We start from the raw sequence: 19,211 nt of genomic DNA on the forward strand, positions 1-19,211 counted from the left end.
GCCGAAAAAGGGGCGGGGCCTATCTCCTCAGCACACGGCGCCATTTCCTCTCACAGCTCCGCTGGTCAGGACGGCTCCCAGGTCTCTCCCCTGCACTGCACTACAGAAACAGGGTAAAACAGAGAGGGGGGGCAAATTTAATGGCAATATCTTGATATATATAAAGCAGCTATAAGGGAGCACTTATTATAAGGCTATCCCTGTCATATATAGCGCTTTTTGGTGTGTGCTGGCAGACTCTCCCTCTGTCTCCCCAAAGGGCTAGTGGGTCCTGTCTTCGTTTAGAGCATTCCCTGTGTGTCTGCTGTGTGTCGGTACGTGTGTGTCGACATGTATGAGGACGATATTGGTGTGGAGGCGGAGCAATTGCCAAATATGGGGATGTCACCTCCTAGGGGGTCGACACCAGAATGGATGCCTTTATTTATGGAATTACGGGATAGTGTCAACACGCTAAAGCAGTCGTTTGACGACATGAGGCGGCCGGACAATCAATTAGTGCCTGTCCAGGCGCCTCAAACACCGTCAGGGGCTGTAAAACGCCCTTTGCCTCAGTCGGTCGACACAGACCCAGACACAGGCACTGATTCCAGTGGTGACGGTGACGAATCAACCGTATTTTCCAGTAGGGCCACACGTTATATGATTTTGGCAATGAAGGAGGCGTTACATTTAGCTGATACTACAGGTACCACTAAACAGGGTATTATGTGGGGTGTGAAAAAACTACCTATAGTTTTTCCTGAATCAGAAGAATTAAATGACGTGTGTGATGAAGCGTGGGTTGCCCCTGATAAAAAGCTGATAATTTCAAAGAAATTATTGGCATTATACCCTTTCCCGCCAGAGGTTAGGGAGCGCTGGGAAACACCTCCTAGGGTGGACAAGGCGCTAACACGCTTATCAAAACAAGTGGCGTTACCTTCTCCTGAGACGGCCGCACTTAAAGATCCATCAGATAGGAGGATGGAAAATATCCAAAAAAGTATATACACACATGCAGGTGTTATACTACGACCAGCTATAGCGACTGCCTGGATGTGCAGTGCTGGGGTAGTTTGGTCAGAGTCCCTGATTGAAAATATTGATACCCTGGACAGGGACAATATTTTACTGTCGTTAGAACAAATAAAGGATGCATTTCTTTATATGCGTGATGCACAGAGGGATATCTGCACACTGGCATCACGGGTAAGTCCTATGTCCATTTCGGCCAGAAGAGCTTTATGGACGCGACAGTGGACAGGCGATGCGGATTCAAAACGGCATATGGAAGTTTTGCCGTATAAAGGGGAGGAGTTATTTGGAGTCGGTCTATCAGATTTGGTGGCCACGGCTACAGCCGGGAAATCCACCTTTCTACCTCAAGTCACTCCCCAACAGAAAAAGGCACCGACTTTTCAACCGCAGCCCTTTCGTTCCTTTAAAAATAAGAGAGCAAAGGGCTATTCATATCTGCCACGAGGCAGAGGTCGAGGGAAGAAACAGCAACAGGCAGCTCCTTCCCAGGAACAGAAGCCCTCCCCGGCTTCTACAAAAGCCTCAGCATGACGCTGGGGCTTCTCAAGCGGACTCGGGGACGGTGGGAGGTCGTCTCAAAAATTACAGCGCGCAGTGGGCTCACTCGCAGGTAGATCCCTGGATCCTGCAGATAATATCTCAGGGGTACAGGTTGGAATTAGAGACAGATCCACCTCGCCGTTTCCTGAAGTCTGCTTTACCAACGTCCCCTTCCGAAAGGGAGACGGTTTTGGAAGCCATTCACAAGCTGTACTCTCAGCAGGTGATAGTCAAGGTACCTCTTCTACAACAAGGGAAGGGGTATTATTCCACTCTATTTGTGGTACCGAAGCCGGATGGCTCGGTAAGGCCTATTCTAAATCTGAAGTCCTTGAACCTGTACATAAAGAAGTTCAAGTTCAAGATGGAGTCACTCAGAGCAGTGATAGCGAACCTGGAAGAAGGGGACTTTATGGTATCCTTGGACATCAAGGATGCGTATCTCCACGTTCCAATTTACCCCTCACACCAGGGGTAGCTCAGGTTCGTTGTACAAAACTGTCACTATCGGTTTCAGACGCTGCCGTTTGGTTTGTCCACGGCACCTCGGGTCTTTACAAAGGTAATGGCCGAGATGATGATTCTTCTTCGAAGAAAAGGCGTATTAATTATCCCATACTTGGACGATCTCCTAATAAGGGCAAGGTCCAGAGAACAGCTAGAGATGGGATTAGCAATATCTCAAGAGGTGCTAAAGCAGCACGGATGGATTCTGAATATTCCAAAATCCCAATTAATGCCGACAACTCGTCTGCTGTTCCTAGGGATGATTCTGGACACGGTTCAGAAAAAGGTTTTTCTTCCCGAGGAAAAAGCCAAGGAGTTATCCGACCTGGTCAGGAATCTCCTAAAACCAGGAAAGGTGTCTGTACATCAATGCACGCATCTTCAGATGCACCTGCGGATAACCCTGTCTCCAAGGACAAGGGTATCTCTTCTGTGGTGGTTGTAGAGGGCTCATCTATTGGAGGGCCGCAGATTCGGCATACAGGATTGGATCCTGGTGACCACGGACGCCAGCCTGAGAGGCTGGGGAGCAGTCACACAAGGAAGAAACTTCCAGGGAGTGTGGTCGAGCCTGGAAAAGTCTCTTCACATAAACATTCTGGAACTAAGAGCAATCTACAATGCTCTAAGCCAGGCGGAACCTCTGCTTCAAGGAAGACCGGTGTTGATCCAGTCGGACAACATCACGGCAGTCGCCCATGTAAACAGACAGGGCGGCACAAGAAGCAGGAGTGCAATGGCAGAAGCTGCCAGGATCCTTCGCTGGGCGGAGAATCACGTGATAGCACTGTCAGCAGTGTTCATCCCGGGAGTGGACAACTGGGAAGCAGACTTCCTCAGCAGACACGATCTTCACCCGGGAGAGTGGGGACTTCATCCAGAAGTTTTCCACATGCTAATAAACCGTTGGGAAAGACCAATGGTGGACATGATGGCGTCTCGCCTCAACAAAAAACTGGACAGGTATTGCGCCAGGTCAAGAGATCCGCAGGCAATAGCTGTGGACGCGCTGGTAACACCTTGGGTGTACCAGTCGGTGTATGTGTTTCCTCCTCTGCCTCTCATACCAAAGGTATTGAGAATCATACGGCAAAGCGGAGTAAGAACGATACTAGTGGCTCCGGATTGGCCAAGAAGGTCTTGGTACCCGGAACTTCAAGAGATGGTCACGGACGATCCGTGGCCTCTACCTCTAAGACAGGACCTGCTTCAGCAGGGACCGTGTCTATTCCAAGACTTACCGCGGCTGCGTTTGACGGCATGGCGGTTGAACGCCAGATCCTAAAAGGAAAAGGCATTCCAGAAGAAGTCATTCCTACCTTGATTAAGGCAAGAAAGGAAGTCACCGCGAAGCATTATCACCGCATTTGGCGGAAATATGTTGCGTGGTGCGAGGATCGGAGTGCTCCGACGGAGGAATTTCAACTGGGTCGTTTCCTACATTTCCTGCAATCAGGATTGTCTATGGGTCTCAAATTGGGATCTATTAAGGTTCAAATTTCGGCCCTGTCAATATTCTTCCAAAAAGAATTGGCCTCAGTTCCTGAGGTCCAGACTTTTGTCAAAGGAGTACTGCATATACAGCCTCCTGTGGTGCCTCCGGTGGCACCGTGGGATCTAAATGTAGTTTTAGATTTCCTCAAATCCCATTGGTTTGAACCACTAAAAAATGTGGATTTGAAATATCTCACATGGAAAGTGACTATGTTACTGGCCCTGGCGTCCGCCAGGAGAGTATCTGAACTGGCGGCTTTATCTTATAAAAGCCCTTATTTAATTTTCCATTCGGATAGGGCAGAGCTGCGGACGCGTCCGCATTTTCTCCCTAAGGTGGTATCAGCGTTTCACCTGAACCAGCCTATTGTAGTGCCTGCGGCTACAAGCGACTTGGAGGACTCCAAGTTGTTGGACATTGTCAGAGCTTTAAAAATATACATTTCAAGGACGGCTGGAGTCAGAAAATCTGACTCGCTGTTTATACTGTATGCACCCAACAAGTTGGGTGCGCCTGCTTCTAAGCAGTCGATTGCTCGTTGGATTTGTAACACAATTCAACTTGCACATTCTGTGGCAGGCCTGCCACAGCCTAAATCTGTTAAGGCCCATTCCACAAGGAAGGTGGGCTCATCTTGGGCGGCTGCCCGAGGGGTCTCGGCATTACAACTCTGCCGAGCAGCTACGTGGTCAGGGGAGAACACGTTTGTAAAATTCTACAAATTTGATACCCTGGCAAAGGAGGACCTGGAGTTCTCTCATTCGGTGCTGCAGAGTCATCCGCACTCTCCCGCCCGTTTGGGAGCTTTGGTATAATCCCCATAGTCCTTTCAGGAACCCCAGCATCCACTAGGACGATAGAGAAAATAAGAATTTACTTACCGATAATTCTATTTCTCGGAGTCCGTAGTGGATGCTGGGCGCCCATCCCAAGTGCGGATTATCTGCAATACTTGTACATAGTTATTGTTAACTAATTCGGGTTATTGTTTAGGGAGCCATCTTTCAGAGGCTCCTCTGTTATCATACTGTTAACTGGGTGTAGATCACAAGTTGTACGGTGTGATTGGTGTGGCTGGTATGAGTCTTACCCGGGATTCAAAATCCTCCCTTATTGTGTACGCTCGTCCGGGCACAGTACCTAACTGGAGTCTGGAGGAGGGTCATAGGGGGAGGAGCCAGTGCACACCACCTGATCTGGAAAAGCTTTACTTTTTGTGCCCTGTCTCCTGCGGAGCCGCTATTCCCCATGGTCCTTTCAGGAACCCCAGCATCCACTACGGACTCCGATAAATAGAATTATCGGTAAGTAAATTCTTATTTTATCCCTGATGAAAAATTAAAATTTGAAAAGCTGGAAATCATCTGTTATACCACAATTGGTGTATGTTCATGAGAAATATGTGGAGTGCCGCCCATCCCAGCGTTTTGTCCTAAAATGAAGTCTTAGGACGAAACGCGTTGGGCTTCCCTCACTGACCTCCTGCCTTCTAAAAGATAAAACATACCTCCTATCTTTTGATATATGTTTTATGGAAAACATTTTTTTTTCTCTTATACAACCTTTTATATATATATATATATTTTTTTCTTGTACCGCTTTTTTTTTTAAACTTACTTCAAGTTTTAATAGGCTGATTTTTTGTCTTAGTAGTGCTCCACCTACAGTCTGTTTAATTTTATGCTTTTTATATACTTTGACCTAAATAAAGTGCTCATGTTAATTTTTAATTGCATATATTATTTCTTGATTATTAGAACTGTAAAGACACCATTGGTTGCTGATATCCACATCACATCTGTTTATATATATATATATATATATATGTATATATATATATATATATCTCATTAGTTCACCGCAAAAATCAGATTCCAGTTATTATCTTCTAGAAGGTGCTAGATAAATGAGGAGTAGAATCCAATTGGTTGCTATGGGCAACATCCTATCTTAAATAGAACTTCCATCTTAGTGAATTTACCCCCGTTTCCCTGCTGCCATTGGACCACAGCAGTGTGAAATCTTTGGCATATCAGTGCTGATCGAGAAGCTGACTAATAATAATCACCATTATTCTACTTATGTAACAAAGCTGCAAACATTTATGCAATCCATTTATGTGTGCTGTTGCTTGCCATTGTATGAAGCAGTGCTTTGTATTGTTACATGCCAGCTGGAGCAGTTGGTCACCTCTAATCGCTTTACACATCCTACTGTCATTAGAGATACTCCTATATATTTCAAGTGACTATTTTTTTTTATTCCATTGCAACTGTTATAACAGAGAAACTTCCAATGTTGTGTACTGATAATTGATGGGTTAAATAATTATGCATGGTACAGTTAATTATACTAATTAAAAGAAATGAGTCTCTAACAAAATAATAGGTTCTTTCAACCACTGAAATTGTAATGTCATCTACTGCAGATGAGAATAAGAAGAGGGAACTGGCTGACTTGCACAAAGCCATTTCTGGTTTTAGCACAACTGCAAACCTTTCCATCCTGAAAGAATGTCTGCATCCGTATCCGGGATCCATAGGATCGTATGGTGAGCATGCTGTTGCATCTGATTCGCACAATGGGTGTGAATAATTGTACACAGCAATGAATAAATGTGTGCGCACATGGCGGATGCTTCGAGGGAGGACACATCTGTATAAACACAAGTTTTTGCCTATCACTTTGACCATAAATAATTTGAATTGGCCCTGGACCCCCAAACCAGGGCGCTCCTGTAAGTGCCACAGCACCCAGTTTAGGAACCAATGTACTATGCAAGGGGTCTGGGACTGAGGGTCGACAGCACAAATGTCGACACACCTTAGGTCGATGCCAATTGGTCGACACACCTTAGGTCGACATGGACAAAAGGTCGACAGGAACAAGGTCGACATGGAAAAAGGTCGACATGAGTTTTTTATGTTTTTTTGGTGTCGTTTTCTTCGTAGAGTGACCGGGAACCCCAATTAGTGCACCGCGTCCCCTCGCATGGCTCGCTTCGCTCGCCATGCTTCGGGCATGGTGCCTTCACTCCGCTACCGCTTAGCTGGGCACACTTTACCGTTCCAATCGTAGTCCACGTGGATCGTTAAGTATGAAAAGGTTCAAAAAAAGAAAAAAATAGTGAAAAACTCATGTCGACCTTTTTCCATGTCGACCTTGTTCCTGTCGACATTTTGTCCATGTCGACATTTTGGCCATGTCGACCTAAGGTGTGTCGACCAATTGGCGTCGACCTAAGGTGTGTCGACCTTTGTGCTGTCGACCTGGAGTCCGGATACCCTATGCAAGTGGTACCCAAACCTTTTTGAGTCACGGTGCCCTAGAGTGTCAGAATTTCTTCACGGCACCCCTAGGCCAAAAGTTTATTGAGAAATTTAGAAAGAAATATTGAATAGAGTATATTGTGTTTACATGTCATTCTTAAGGTGGGTACACACTAGGCGATGTGCTCTATGTACGACGTCACCTAGTGTTTCCCATCACGAGCCGGGGTGGTCGGTGGCAGTGCGTACACACTGAGAGATATTATGATGTCACGTGACATCACGCCGCGTTTGGGTCATCCATGCAGTTTTTGGACAACAGTCCGAGGCACCCCTGCAAGTGTCCCAAGGCACCCCAGGGTGCCAAGGCACACAGTTTGAGAAACACTGTACTATGCAGTTAATGATTGCTCTAAACTCCATTGTATTTTACTGAGCAATAACAGTTCTAGAAACCTTTGAAATTGCACCAAGAAATATTAAAGGAAATCAGAAAACGTGTTGTGTACAGGTCCATTTGCTTTAATTAAAGTTTGACTATCATCATGAAAAGCAGATTTACCGTGTTTTAAAAATGCATAAAATACATACAATTAAATCCTATCTCTATGTGGCCAAAATAGCATCAAAATGAGCAGCAAAGCGGCGGAAATTCTACTAATATCAGTTGTGGAATATGATTCAACAAAACAGAAAATACAGTACATACATATATTATTTGCCTGTGCCGCATAAAGACAGAGTTGAATTATTTCTTATATAAGAATATCAGGATTTCTGACTAAGGCAGGCAATCTGTCCTAAAACTGCTAAATCCCCTGGTCTTATGCTTTCAAGGCAGCTTTGTAGCTCCTTCCTTATCTCTATATAAAGGTTAATCTCCCAGCCTGAATCCATTTTTATCCTCAGATAGCAGGTACAATGGAGGAAGCAATAGGTTTGAACTTGGAAGGCGTGAAAAAGAAAATTTATCATGGAGGAACAGGAGACCTACCTAAATTCATCACTGGATCAAAGGTTTGTCTCTCTGTGCCGTGACTTTGCAAGTACACAAGTCATTGTTTCACTGATAAAATTACAGTTCTATAGTATGCCCTGTAAAGGGGTCAGTGCAAGATAATGCCACTGAACACTATGTAACACTGTCTGTTCTATTCTTTTTCCTGTGTTCCTCTGTCCACTGCCCTTAGTGTAGTGCTCATAGGCACGAGTTACCAGTGCAGAACCTTTATCTATCTATCTATCTATCTATCTATCTATCTATCTATCTATCTATCTATCTATCTATCTATCTATCTATCTATCTATCTATCTATCTATCTTTACTGCAATATAGAAAATGATCCATCTGTTTATATTAATACATGCTATTTGCTTGCTTCATTGTTCGTTTTCTGTTCCTATAACTTCAGTTTAGACTTCAGTATTTGTTCTATGTAGTCTGCATAGCATACTTCAGACAGGTTTATTAAACTTGCATGATATGAAAAGAATTTACATAACTACGTATACGTGGACAACTACTGTATGTTTTTATTTTGGGAAACACTGAGCAATATGTTGTAGTATATAATCTTTAGAAGTTCAGTAGTATACACACCAGCAGATGATAGTACTCATAGCTTAATGACATTTGTTATTTATTTATGTTGTATTTTTGCTGATTAGAGTTATTATCCGAAATCCACACTGTACACAAAGCATCACAGTATGATAGATAATGCAAACAAAACACATATATGCTGGGGCCTCCTTTCATGGAGATTCAGATTGAATAGATTGGCAGTACAGTAGAACTATTGCTATGTGAACACCTGATAACTGCATTTTTATTAATTTAATCTTTTTTATAACTGTAGTAAACAAAGGTGTGACCTTTGAACCATGCAGTTTGGGGAATAGTAAACAGGGGTGTGGGATCGTTTGGTCGACAGTCATTAAGTCAACCACTATTGGTCAACAGTAACTAGGTCGACACATGAAATAGGTCGACATTGTCATTAGGCCGACATGGATAAGGTCGACATGGAAAAAGGTTGACATGAATGTTTTAAAAATATTTGGCATTGTTTTCTTCAGAAAGTGAACGGAAACCCCAAATAGTGACCTTGTCCCCTCGCTTGGCTCGCCGTGCTTCAGGTATTCCCAATCATAGTCCACGTAGATCGCAAAGTATGAAAAAGTTCAAAAAAACTCATGTCGACCTTTTCATGTGTCGACCTTTGCCATGTTGACCTATTGACCATGTCGACCTAATGCATGCTGACCAATAGTGGTCGACCTAATGAGTGTCTACCTAAGTGTTGTAGACCTAAAGACCGGATACTGTAAACTGGACTAGGGTACAACATAATATGGGTGTGTCCCAAATTTTCTAGCTGGCAATGATGGCAAGCATTTATGATATATTACATAAAAAAATCTACTTTTTTCCTCTTAATATGTGGTAAGGTAATGGACAACAACAGAGCCGGCTCCAGGCCTACTAGCACCCTGAGCGAGAAAATTTCAAAGACTCCCCCCCTCCCACCTATGCTCACGCCTCTGGCGCGTGCTCCTGGAAAAGTGGGCATGGCCTTCTCGCAACGTCACATTATCAAACTATAAATAAATATATTTTCACACCCCCCTCTACGCACACAATTAGCATCCTTACACATAACAGCCACAGTAGTGTTCCTTACACACAATGTCTCCAGTACAGTATAGTGGCAGATACACATAATGTCTACAGTAGTGCCAGATAGACATGATATGCCCCCAAGCAGTGCCAGCTACACATGACATGCCCTGCAGCAGTGCCAGCTACACATGACATACCCCGCCGCAGTGCCAGCTACACATGACATGCCCCCCAGCAGTGCCAGCTACACATGACAAGCCCCCCAGCAGTGCCAGCTACACATGACATGCCCCCCAGAAGTGCCAGCTACACGTGATATGCCCCCCAGCAGTGCCAGCTACACATGATATGCCCCCCAGCAGTGCGAGATACACATTACATGCCCCCCAGCAGTGCCAGCTACACATGATATGCCCCCCAGCAGTGCCAGATACACACTGCATGCCCCCCAGCAATGCCAGATACATAAATGCCCCCACAGCGCCAGATACATAAATGCCCGCACAGTGACAGATATGCCCCCACAGTGCCAGATACATAAATGCCCCCACAGCACCAGATACATAAATGCCCCCACAGTGCCAGATATGCCCCCACAGTGCCAGATACATAAATGCCCCCACAGTGCCAGATACATAAATACCCCCACAGTGCCAGATATGCCCCCACAGTGCAAGATACATAAATGCCCCCCACAGTGCCAGATATATAATTGCCCCCACATCCAGCGGCCAATCGGTAAGCGTGTATGCTTATCAGAATTGGCCACTCAGTCAACACGATGGCGAGTCAGCAGATTGATCTGCCAGGTGTGTACCCAGCCTTAGAGTTCATTTTTCACAATTGCTCAAGACTGGGTAATGAAAGAAATTATTATTATTGTTATTTCTCTGACGTCCTAAGTGGATGCTGGGGACTCCGTCAGGACCATGGGGAATAGCGGCTCCGCAGGAGACAGGGCACAAAAGTAAAAGCTTTAGGATCAGGTGGTGTGCACTGGCTCCTCCCCCTATGACCCTCCTCCAAGCCTCAGTTAGGTTTTTGTGCCCGGCCGAGAAGGGTGCAATCTAGGTGGCTCTCCTAAAGAGCTGCTTAGAGTAAAAGTTTTCTTAGGCATCATTGCACAAGGGTCCTGGGAAAAATGGTGGCTTCTTACGAAGCGATTCCATTCGGCAGATTTCACGCAAGAACTTTTCAGTGGGATCTGCTGGAAAAATGGTCTGGATCGCATCTTCAGATGCATCAGCGGATAACCCTGTCTCCAAGGACAAGGGTGTTTCTTCTGCGGTGGCTGCAGAGTGCTCATCTATTAAAGGGCCGCAGATTCGGCATTCAGGACTGGGTCCTGGTGACCACGGATGCCAGCCTGAGAGGCTGGGGAGCAGTCACACAGGGAAATTTTTTTTTTTTCCAGGGAGTGTGATATAGTCTGGAGACTTCTCTCCACATAAATATACTGGAGCTAAGGGCAATTTACAATGCTCTAAGCTTAGCAAGACCTCTGCTTCAAGGTCAGTCGGTATTGATCCAGTGGGACAACATCACGGCAGTCGCCCACGTAAACAGACAGGGCGGCACAAGAAGCAGGAGGGCAATGGCAGAAACTGCAAGGATTCTTCGCTGGGCGGAAAATCATGTGATAACACTGTCAGCAGTGTTCATTCCGGGAGTGGACAACTGGGAAGCAGACTTCCTCAGCAGGCACGACCTCCACCCGGGAGAGTGGGAACTTCATCGGGAAGTCTTCCACATGATTGTGAACCGTTGGGAAAGACCAAAGGTGGACATGATGGCGTCCCGCCTGAACAAAAAACTGGACAGGTATTGCGCCAGGTCAAGAGACCCTCAGGCAATAGCTGTGGACGTTCTGGTAACACCGTGGGTGTACCAGTCGGTGTATGTGTTCCCTCCTCTGCTTCTCATACCCAAGGTACTGAGAATTATAAGACGTAGAGGAGTAAGAACTATACTCGTAGCTCCGGATTGGCCAAGAAGGACTTGGTACCCGGAACTTCAAGAAATACTCACAGAGGACTCATGGCCTCTGCCGCTAAGAAGGGACTTGCTTCAGCAAGTACCATGTCTGTTCCAAGACTTACCGCGGCTGCGTTTGACGGCATGGCGGGGGAACGCCGGATCCTAAGGGAAAAAGGCATTCCGGAAGAGGTCATTCCTACCCTGGTCAAAGCCAGGAAGGAGGTGACCGCACAACATTATCACCACATGTGGCGAAAATATGTTGCGTGGTGTGAGGCCAGGAAGGCCCCACGAAGAAATTTCAACTCGGTCGATTCCTGCATTTCCTGCAAACAGGAGTGTCTATGGGCCTCAAATTGGGGTCCATTAAGGTTCAAATTTCGGCCCTGTCAATTTTCTTCCAGAAAAAATTGGCTTCAGTTCCTGAAGTCCAGAAGTTTGTCAAGGGAGTACTGCATATACAACCCCCTTTTGTGCCTCCAGTGGCACTGTGGGATCTCAACGTAGTTCTGGGATTCCTCAAATCACATTGGTTTAAACCGCTCAAATCTGTGGATTTGAAATATCTCACATGGAAAGTGACCATGCTGTTGGCCCTGGCCTCGGCCAGGCGAGTGTCAGAATTGGCGGCTTTGTCTCACAAAGCCCATATCTGATTGTCCATTCGGACAGGGCAGAGCTGCGGACTCGTCCCCAGTTTCTCCCTAAGGTGGTGTCAGCGTTTCACCTGCACCAGCTTATTGTGGTACCTGCGGCTACTAGAGACTTGGAGGACTCCAAGTTGCTAGATGTTGTCAGGGCCCTGAAAATATAGGTTTCCAGGACGGCTGGAGTCAGGAAAACTGACTTGCTGTTATCCTGTAGGCACCCAAAAAACTGGGTGCTCTTGCTTCTAAGCAGACGATTGCTAGTTGGATGTGTAGTACAATTCAGCTTGCACATTCTGTGGCAGGCCTGCCACAGCCAAAATATGTAAATGCCCATTCCACAAGGAAGGTGGGCTCATCTTGGGCGGCTGCCCAAGGGGTCTCGGCTTTACAACTTTGCCGAGCTGCTACTTGGTCAGGGGCACACCCTGGCTGAGGAGGACCTGGAGTTCTCTCATTCGGTGCTGCAGAGTCATCCGCACTCTCCCGCCCGTTTGGGAGCTTTGGTATAATCCCCATGGTCCTGACGGAGTCCCCAGCATCCACTTAGGACGTCAGAGAAAATAAGAATTTACTTACCGATAATTCTATTTCTCGTAGTCCGTAGTGGATGCTGGGCGCCCATCCCAAGTGCGGATTGTCTGCAATACTTGTACATAGTTATTGTTACAAAAATCGGGTTATTATTGTTGTGAGCCATCTTTTCAGAGGCTCCGCTGTTATCATGCTGTTAACTGGGTTCAGATCACAGGTTGTACAGTGTGATTGGTGTGGCTGGTATGAGTCTTACCCGGGATTCAAAATCCTTCCTTATTGTGTACGCTCGTCCGGGCACAGTATCCTAACTGAGGCTTGGAGGAGGGTCATAGGGGGAGGAGCCAGTGCACACCACCTGATCCTAAAGCTTTTACTTTTGTGCCCTGTCTCCTGCGGAGCCGCTATTCCCCATGGTCCTGACGGAGTCCCCAGCATCCACTACGGACTACGAGAAATAGAATTATCGGTAAGTAAATTCTTATTTTTATTTTTTTTTTTTTGTGATTGATTAGAGGTGTGTACATTGTTATTCTTTTTTTTTTTTTTACAATTTCTTGTGTGCAACATTTGGACCCTCATCATTTAGGGCAGTGGTTCTCAACCTAGGTCCTCAAGTACCCCCAACAGTGCATGTTTTCCATGTCTCCTCACAGGGTTGCAAGTGAAATAATTTGCTCCACCTGTGGGTCTTTTATAATGTGTCAGTGAGTCATGAATACACCTGTTCAACTGCTAGGTGACCAAGAAAACATGAACTGTTGGGGGTATTTGAGGACCGATGTTGAGAACCACTGATTTAGGGTATGCCTGTTGTCTTTTTAGATCTCAGTTGACATACAGATTATGGGGGGCATTCAATTAGCCGTAGTAAATTACCACGACTAATTAATCCCCAACTCAATTGATGCCAATAGCCAGCATTATTGGGGATTTTGTTTCACCTGCTCGGAGGCAGGAGAAACAAGATCTGTGATAAGTCCAATTTTTTCATGGTGCGATCGCAAAAACACCATGGATACATAAACTTATCCCGGGTACATTTATCTGTTAAAAAAATGGACATTGATTCAGTTGCGCCGCAAAAAACATTGGTCTAAAATAGAGATGTGCGGTGGGCACTTTTCGTGATTTGTGTTTTGGTTTTGGTTCTAATTCCCTGCTCATGTTTTGGGTTTGGATTGGTTTTGCCAAAACCACCCTTTCATGTTTTGGTTTTGGTTTTGGATCTGGATGATTTTTTAACAAAACATAAAAACTGCTAAAATCACAGAATTTGGGGGTAATTTTGATCCTACGGTATTATTAACCTCAATAACATTAATTTCCACTCATTGCCAGTCTATTCTGAACACCTCACACCTCACAATATTGTTTTTATGCTAAAAGCTTGCACCGAGGTGGCTGTATGACTAAGCTAAGCGACACACGTGTGCGGCACAAACACCTGGCCCATCTAGGAGTGGCACTGCAGTGTCAGACAGGATGTCAGATTTATAAATTAGGCCCCAAACAGCACATGATGCAAAGAAGAAAAAGAAGTGCACCGAGGTTGCTGTATGACTTAGCTAAGTGACACAACCACCTGGCCCATCTAGTAGTGTCACGCAGTGGCTGAATGTCGAAAGTGGCCCGCAGTTTTTCAGTCCACTGACAGCATCTTCTGCATGCCCCTGTCATTTTTTAAAAATTCTGCAATTGGTGTACTTATACGGCAGTACCCCTGGACTTATACGGCAGTGTCAGACAGGATGGCACTATAAAAACCATGCCCCAAACAGCACATGATGCAAAGATGAAAAAGAGGTGCTCCAAGGTTGCTGTATGACTAAGCTAAGCGACACAAGTGTGCGGCACAAACACCTGGCCCATCTAGGAGTGGCACTGCAGTGTCAGACAGGAGGGCAGATATATAAAAAAAGGCCCAAACAGCATATCATGTAAAGATGTAAAAGAGGTGCAATGAGGTAGCTGTATGACTAAGCTAAGTGACACAAACAATTGGCCCATCTAGGAGTGGTATTGCAGTATCAGACAGGAGAGCACTAAAAAAAAAAATAGTACCCAAACAGCACATCATGCCAAGAAGTAAAAGAGGGCAATGAGGTAGCTGTATGACTAAGCTAAGCGACACAAGTGTGCGGCACAAACACCTGGCCCATCTAGGGTTGGCACTGCAGTCCCACTGCACTAATGGTGGATACCGGACGCATGTCCAGTACCAGCATAGTTGTTATGGCCTCAGTAATCTGCTTTGCAACAGGATATATATATATATATATATATATATTAGAGATGAGCAGGTTCGGTTCTCCGAGATTCGAACCCCCCCGAACTTCACCTAGTTTACAGGGTTCCGAGGCAGCCTCGGATCTTCCCGCCTTGCTCGGTTAACCCAAACGTCATCATCCCGCTGTCGGATTCTCGCGAGATTCGTATTCTATACAAAGAGCCGCGCGTCGCCGCCATTTTCACTCGTGCATTGGAGATTGAATGGAGAGGACGTGGCTGCGTTCTCTCCCTGAAAAGCTCCGTAATCTGTGCTCAGTGTGCTGCAAATATCTGTGCTCAGTGTGCTGCAATTATCTGTGCTCAGTGTGCTGAAAATATCTACGTTCTCTGCCTGAAAACGCTCCATATCTGTGCTCATTGTGCTGCAAATATCTGTGCTCAGTGTGCTGCATTGTGGGAACTGGGAACCACCAGTATATAATTATAGTAGTACAGTACAGTAGGCTATTGCTGTATCTTGCAGCTCTGTGTCAAGTATACTATCCATATCTGTGCTGCATTATTGTGAGCAGTATATAGTAGGACAGTGCAGCATTTTGGTGACCAGCAGTATACATATAGTACAGTACAGTAGGCCATTGCTGTATCTTGCAGCTCTGTGTCAAGTATACTATCTCTGTACATTATTGTACACCCAGTCCTAATAGTTGGTGCCAACAGGGTCACCCACATACGCCTGTGTCTCCCAAACAGTGCGTACTTTAGAAAAGCTTACACTACTGACCTACTGACTCTTAATCTCATGAATCAAGTACCATCTGAAGTCGGCATTGCCGACAGAGGGATTCCCATATCTGTTTGTGGTACAGCACTCACACATGTCGACACACGTGTACTAAACACCCACCAACATTGTTAAAAAGAGCAGATTTCTGACAGGGAAAACACAGAAACTTTAACCAACTGACTTTACACACGCCCATTATATATACATACATATATATATAGTGCTTCATTGACCTATTATTGCACTAAATAACTGTGCCCCCCCTCATTTTACACTGGTAACTGTTTAACAGTGTTTTGGCAGGCCCAGCATCTCTGTGAGGAGAAAATGGCGCTGTATAGAGTTGTGAGGGCTAAGCCACGCCCCCTTCTCGGCGTGCTTCAGTCCCGATATTTTTGTATATTTTTATACTGGTGGGGGTCATTATACAATGCCTAAACACTGTATATTACTTTGCCAGGTCACATCCAAGAGATATATCGCTGCCCAGGGCGCCCCCCCCCCCCCTACGCCCTGCACCCATGTAGTGCTGCCTGTGTGTGTGGGAGCTATGGCGCGCTGCGCGGTACCTCAGAGGTCTGAAGTCTTCTGCCGTCACTGAAGTCTTCTTGTTCTTCTAATACTCACCCAGCTTCTTTCTTCTGGCTTTGTGAGGGGGGTGACGGCACGGCTCCAGGAACGGGCAGCTAGGCGAACCAAGTGATCAGACCCTCTGGAGCTAATGGTGTCCAGTAGCCTAAGAAGCAGAGCCCTTGAACTCAGAAGAAGTAGGTCTGCTTCTCTCCCCTCACTCCCACGATGCAGGGAGCCTGTAGCCAACAGGTCTCCCTGAAAATAATAAAGCTAACATAAAGTCTATTCAGAGAAACTCAGGAGAGCTCCTCCTCCAGTCTCTCTGGGCACAGAGTCTATCTGAAGTCTGGAGGAGGGGCATAGAGGGAGGAGCCAGTTCACACCCATTCAAAGTCTTATAGTGTGCCCATGTCTCCTGCGGATCCCGTCTATACCCCATGGTCCTTTTGGAGTCCCCAGCATCCTCTAGGACGTATGAGAAAAAGCCATTTTTGTTTTGTGGACAAATTTACCGCAGCTACTTGAATTCCCCCAGAGTCTACTGTGGATTCTGTTGAATTTTCAGAGGTGTGTGTACTGACTCTTTGAGACAGTGGCAACTAATTAATTACAGGGTAGATGGCTGCAGTCACAACGAGACACCTCTTTATGAAGGTGATTCACAGGTGGATGCTACTGTACTGTAGCAGCTTTGATTTTTGCCACAGCCACTACTGCATCAGTATGTTTGTGCCGCAGCAAATGGGTATCCTATTGAAATGCTGCGGTGCGTTTCTACTAATGTGCATACAAAGAAGCATAATCCTATGGCAGGTGCAGATTATAACGAACACTGGCAACTATGGGGGTCATTCTGAGTTGTTCGCTCGCTAGCAGATTTTAGCAGCATTGCACACGCTAGGCTGCCGCCCCCTGGGAGTGTATCTTAGCTTAGCAGAATTGCGAACGAAAGATTAGCAGAATTGCGAATAGAAAATTCTTAGCAGTTTCTGAGTAGCTCCAGACTTACTCCTACACTGCGATCAGTTCAGGCCGTTTCATTCCTGGTTTGACGTCACAAACACGCCCTGCGTTCGGCCAGCCACTTCCCCGTTTCTCCAGACATTCCCGCGTTTTTTCCTGGCACGCCTGCGTTTTTCCGCACACTCCCTGAAAACGGCAAGTTTCCGCCCAGAAACACCCACTTCCTGTCAATCACACTCCGATCACTTCAACGAAGAAAATTCTTCGTTCGGACGTGAGTAAATCTACTAAGTTTTGTGCTAAATTACTTAGCGCATGCGCATTTTTGCTTTAATCGCTCCGTTGCGAAAATCGGCAACGAGCGATCAACTCGGAATGACCCCCAATGGTCAGTTGGACAAACTCTAGCTTTAGATGCAGTGACTGACACCAGCACTCCCGCACCACCCCCTCATTAACCACCCAGAAGCACCCATTGAAACTCTATGGATCTGCACTTCTGCACGGTACCCATCACAGTGCATGCACAGATGGGCAAAACCATGTGCACTGCTGGGGGCAGATATAGCATTTGCAGAGAGAGTTAGATTTGGGTGGGTTATTTTGTTTCTGTGCAGCGTAAATACTGGCTGCTTTATTTTTACACTGCAATTTAGATTGCAGATTGAACTCACCACACCCAAATCTATCTCTCTCTGCACATTTTATATCTGCCTCCCCTGCAGTGCACATGGGGGGGGTCATTCCGAGTTGTTCGCTCGTTGCCGATTTTCGCTATACTGCGATTAGTCGCTTACTGCACATGCACAAGGTTCGCAGAACGCATGCACTTAGTTATTTTACACAAAAGTTAGGTATTTTACTCACGGCATAACAAAGCTTTTTCATCGTTCTGGTGATCGTAGTGTGATTGACAGGAAGTGGGTGTTTCTGGGCGGAAACTGGCCGTTTTCTGGGAGTGTGCGAAAAAAGTGTCTGAAGAAACGTGGGAATGTCTGGGCGAACGCTGGGTGTGTTTGTGACGTCAAACCAGGAACAAAACTGACTGAACTGATCGCAATGTAGGAGTAAGTCTGGAGCTACTCAGAAACTGCTAAGAAATTTCTATTCGCAATTCTGCTAAGCTAAGATACACTCCCAGAGGGCGGCGGCTTAGCGTGTGCAATGCTGCTAAAAGCAGCTAGCGAGCGAACAACTCAGAATGAGGGCCCTGGTTTTGCCCAACTGCTAACAAAGTTCCTGCTGCGATCAACTCAGAATTACCCCCATGTTTTATAATAATTAATTGTGTGATATTGGACAGTCATTGTTCGCTGTCTCAGCACCTAGTTTGATAGATATCTTTCATTTGTTTTAGGGAGTCATTCCGAGTTGATCGTAGCTGTGCTAAATTTAGCACAGCTACGATCAGGCACTCAGACAAGCGGGGGGATGCCCAGCACAGGGCTAATCCACCCCGCATGTCAGTGCCAGCCCCCCTGCAGAAATGCAAAAGCTTCGCACAGCGGCGATGCTTTTGCATTTGAGGAGTAACTCCCGGCCTCATCCCGCTGTCGTATTTTCGCGAGATTCGTATTGCATATAAAGAGCCGTGCGTCACCGCCATTTTCACTCGTGCATTGGAGATGATAGCGAGAGGACGTGGCTGCGTTCTCTCAGTTTCTGTGTTCAATGTGCTGCAAATATCTATGCTGAGTGTGCTGCAAATATCTGTGCTCAGTGTGCTGCAAATATCTACGTTCTCTGCCTGAAAACGCTCCATATCTGTGCTGCATTGTAGTATATAGTAGGAGGATAGTGCAGAATTTTGCTGACCACCAGTATATATATAGCAGTACGGTACAGTAGTCCATTGCTCTACCTCTGTGTCGTCAAGTATACTATCCATATCTGTGCTGCATTGTAGTTGTGCGCAGTATATAGTAGGAGGACAGTGCAGAATTTTGCTGACCACCAGTATATATATATAGCAGTACGGTACAGTAGTCCACTGCTCTACCTCTGTGTCGTCAAGTATACTATCCATCCATACCTGTGCTGCATT

General features: G+C 45.9%; 1 protein-coding gene across 1 annotated transcript in view; it reads left to right on the forward strand.

Moving 5' to 3' along the window:
• The first annotated feature begins 7,752 nt into the window (after positions 1 to 7,752).
• AIPL1 (aryl hydrocarbon receptor interacting protein like 1) overlaps positions 7,753 to 19,211 on the forward strand; it is a 196,382-nt gene continuing 184,923 nt past the window's right edge. Inside the window, exon 1 of the mRNA XM_063956005.1 lies at positions 7,753 to 7,848. Coding sequence (XP_063812075.1) covers positions 7,753 to 7,848 — 96 coding nt within the window. The remainder of the gene's footprint in view (positions 7,849 to 19,211) is intronic.

The sequence above is a fragment of the Pseudophryne corroboree genome, chromosome 2 (assembly GCF_028390025.1).
Source record: "Pseudophryne corroboree isolate aPseCor3 chromosome 2, aPseCor3.hap2, whole genome shotgun sequence".
In the NCBI taxonomy this organism is placed as follows: Eukaryota; Metazoa; Chordata; class Amphibia; order Anura; family Myobatrachidae; genus Pseudophryne; species Pseudophryne corroboree.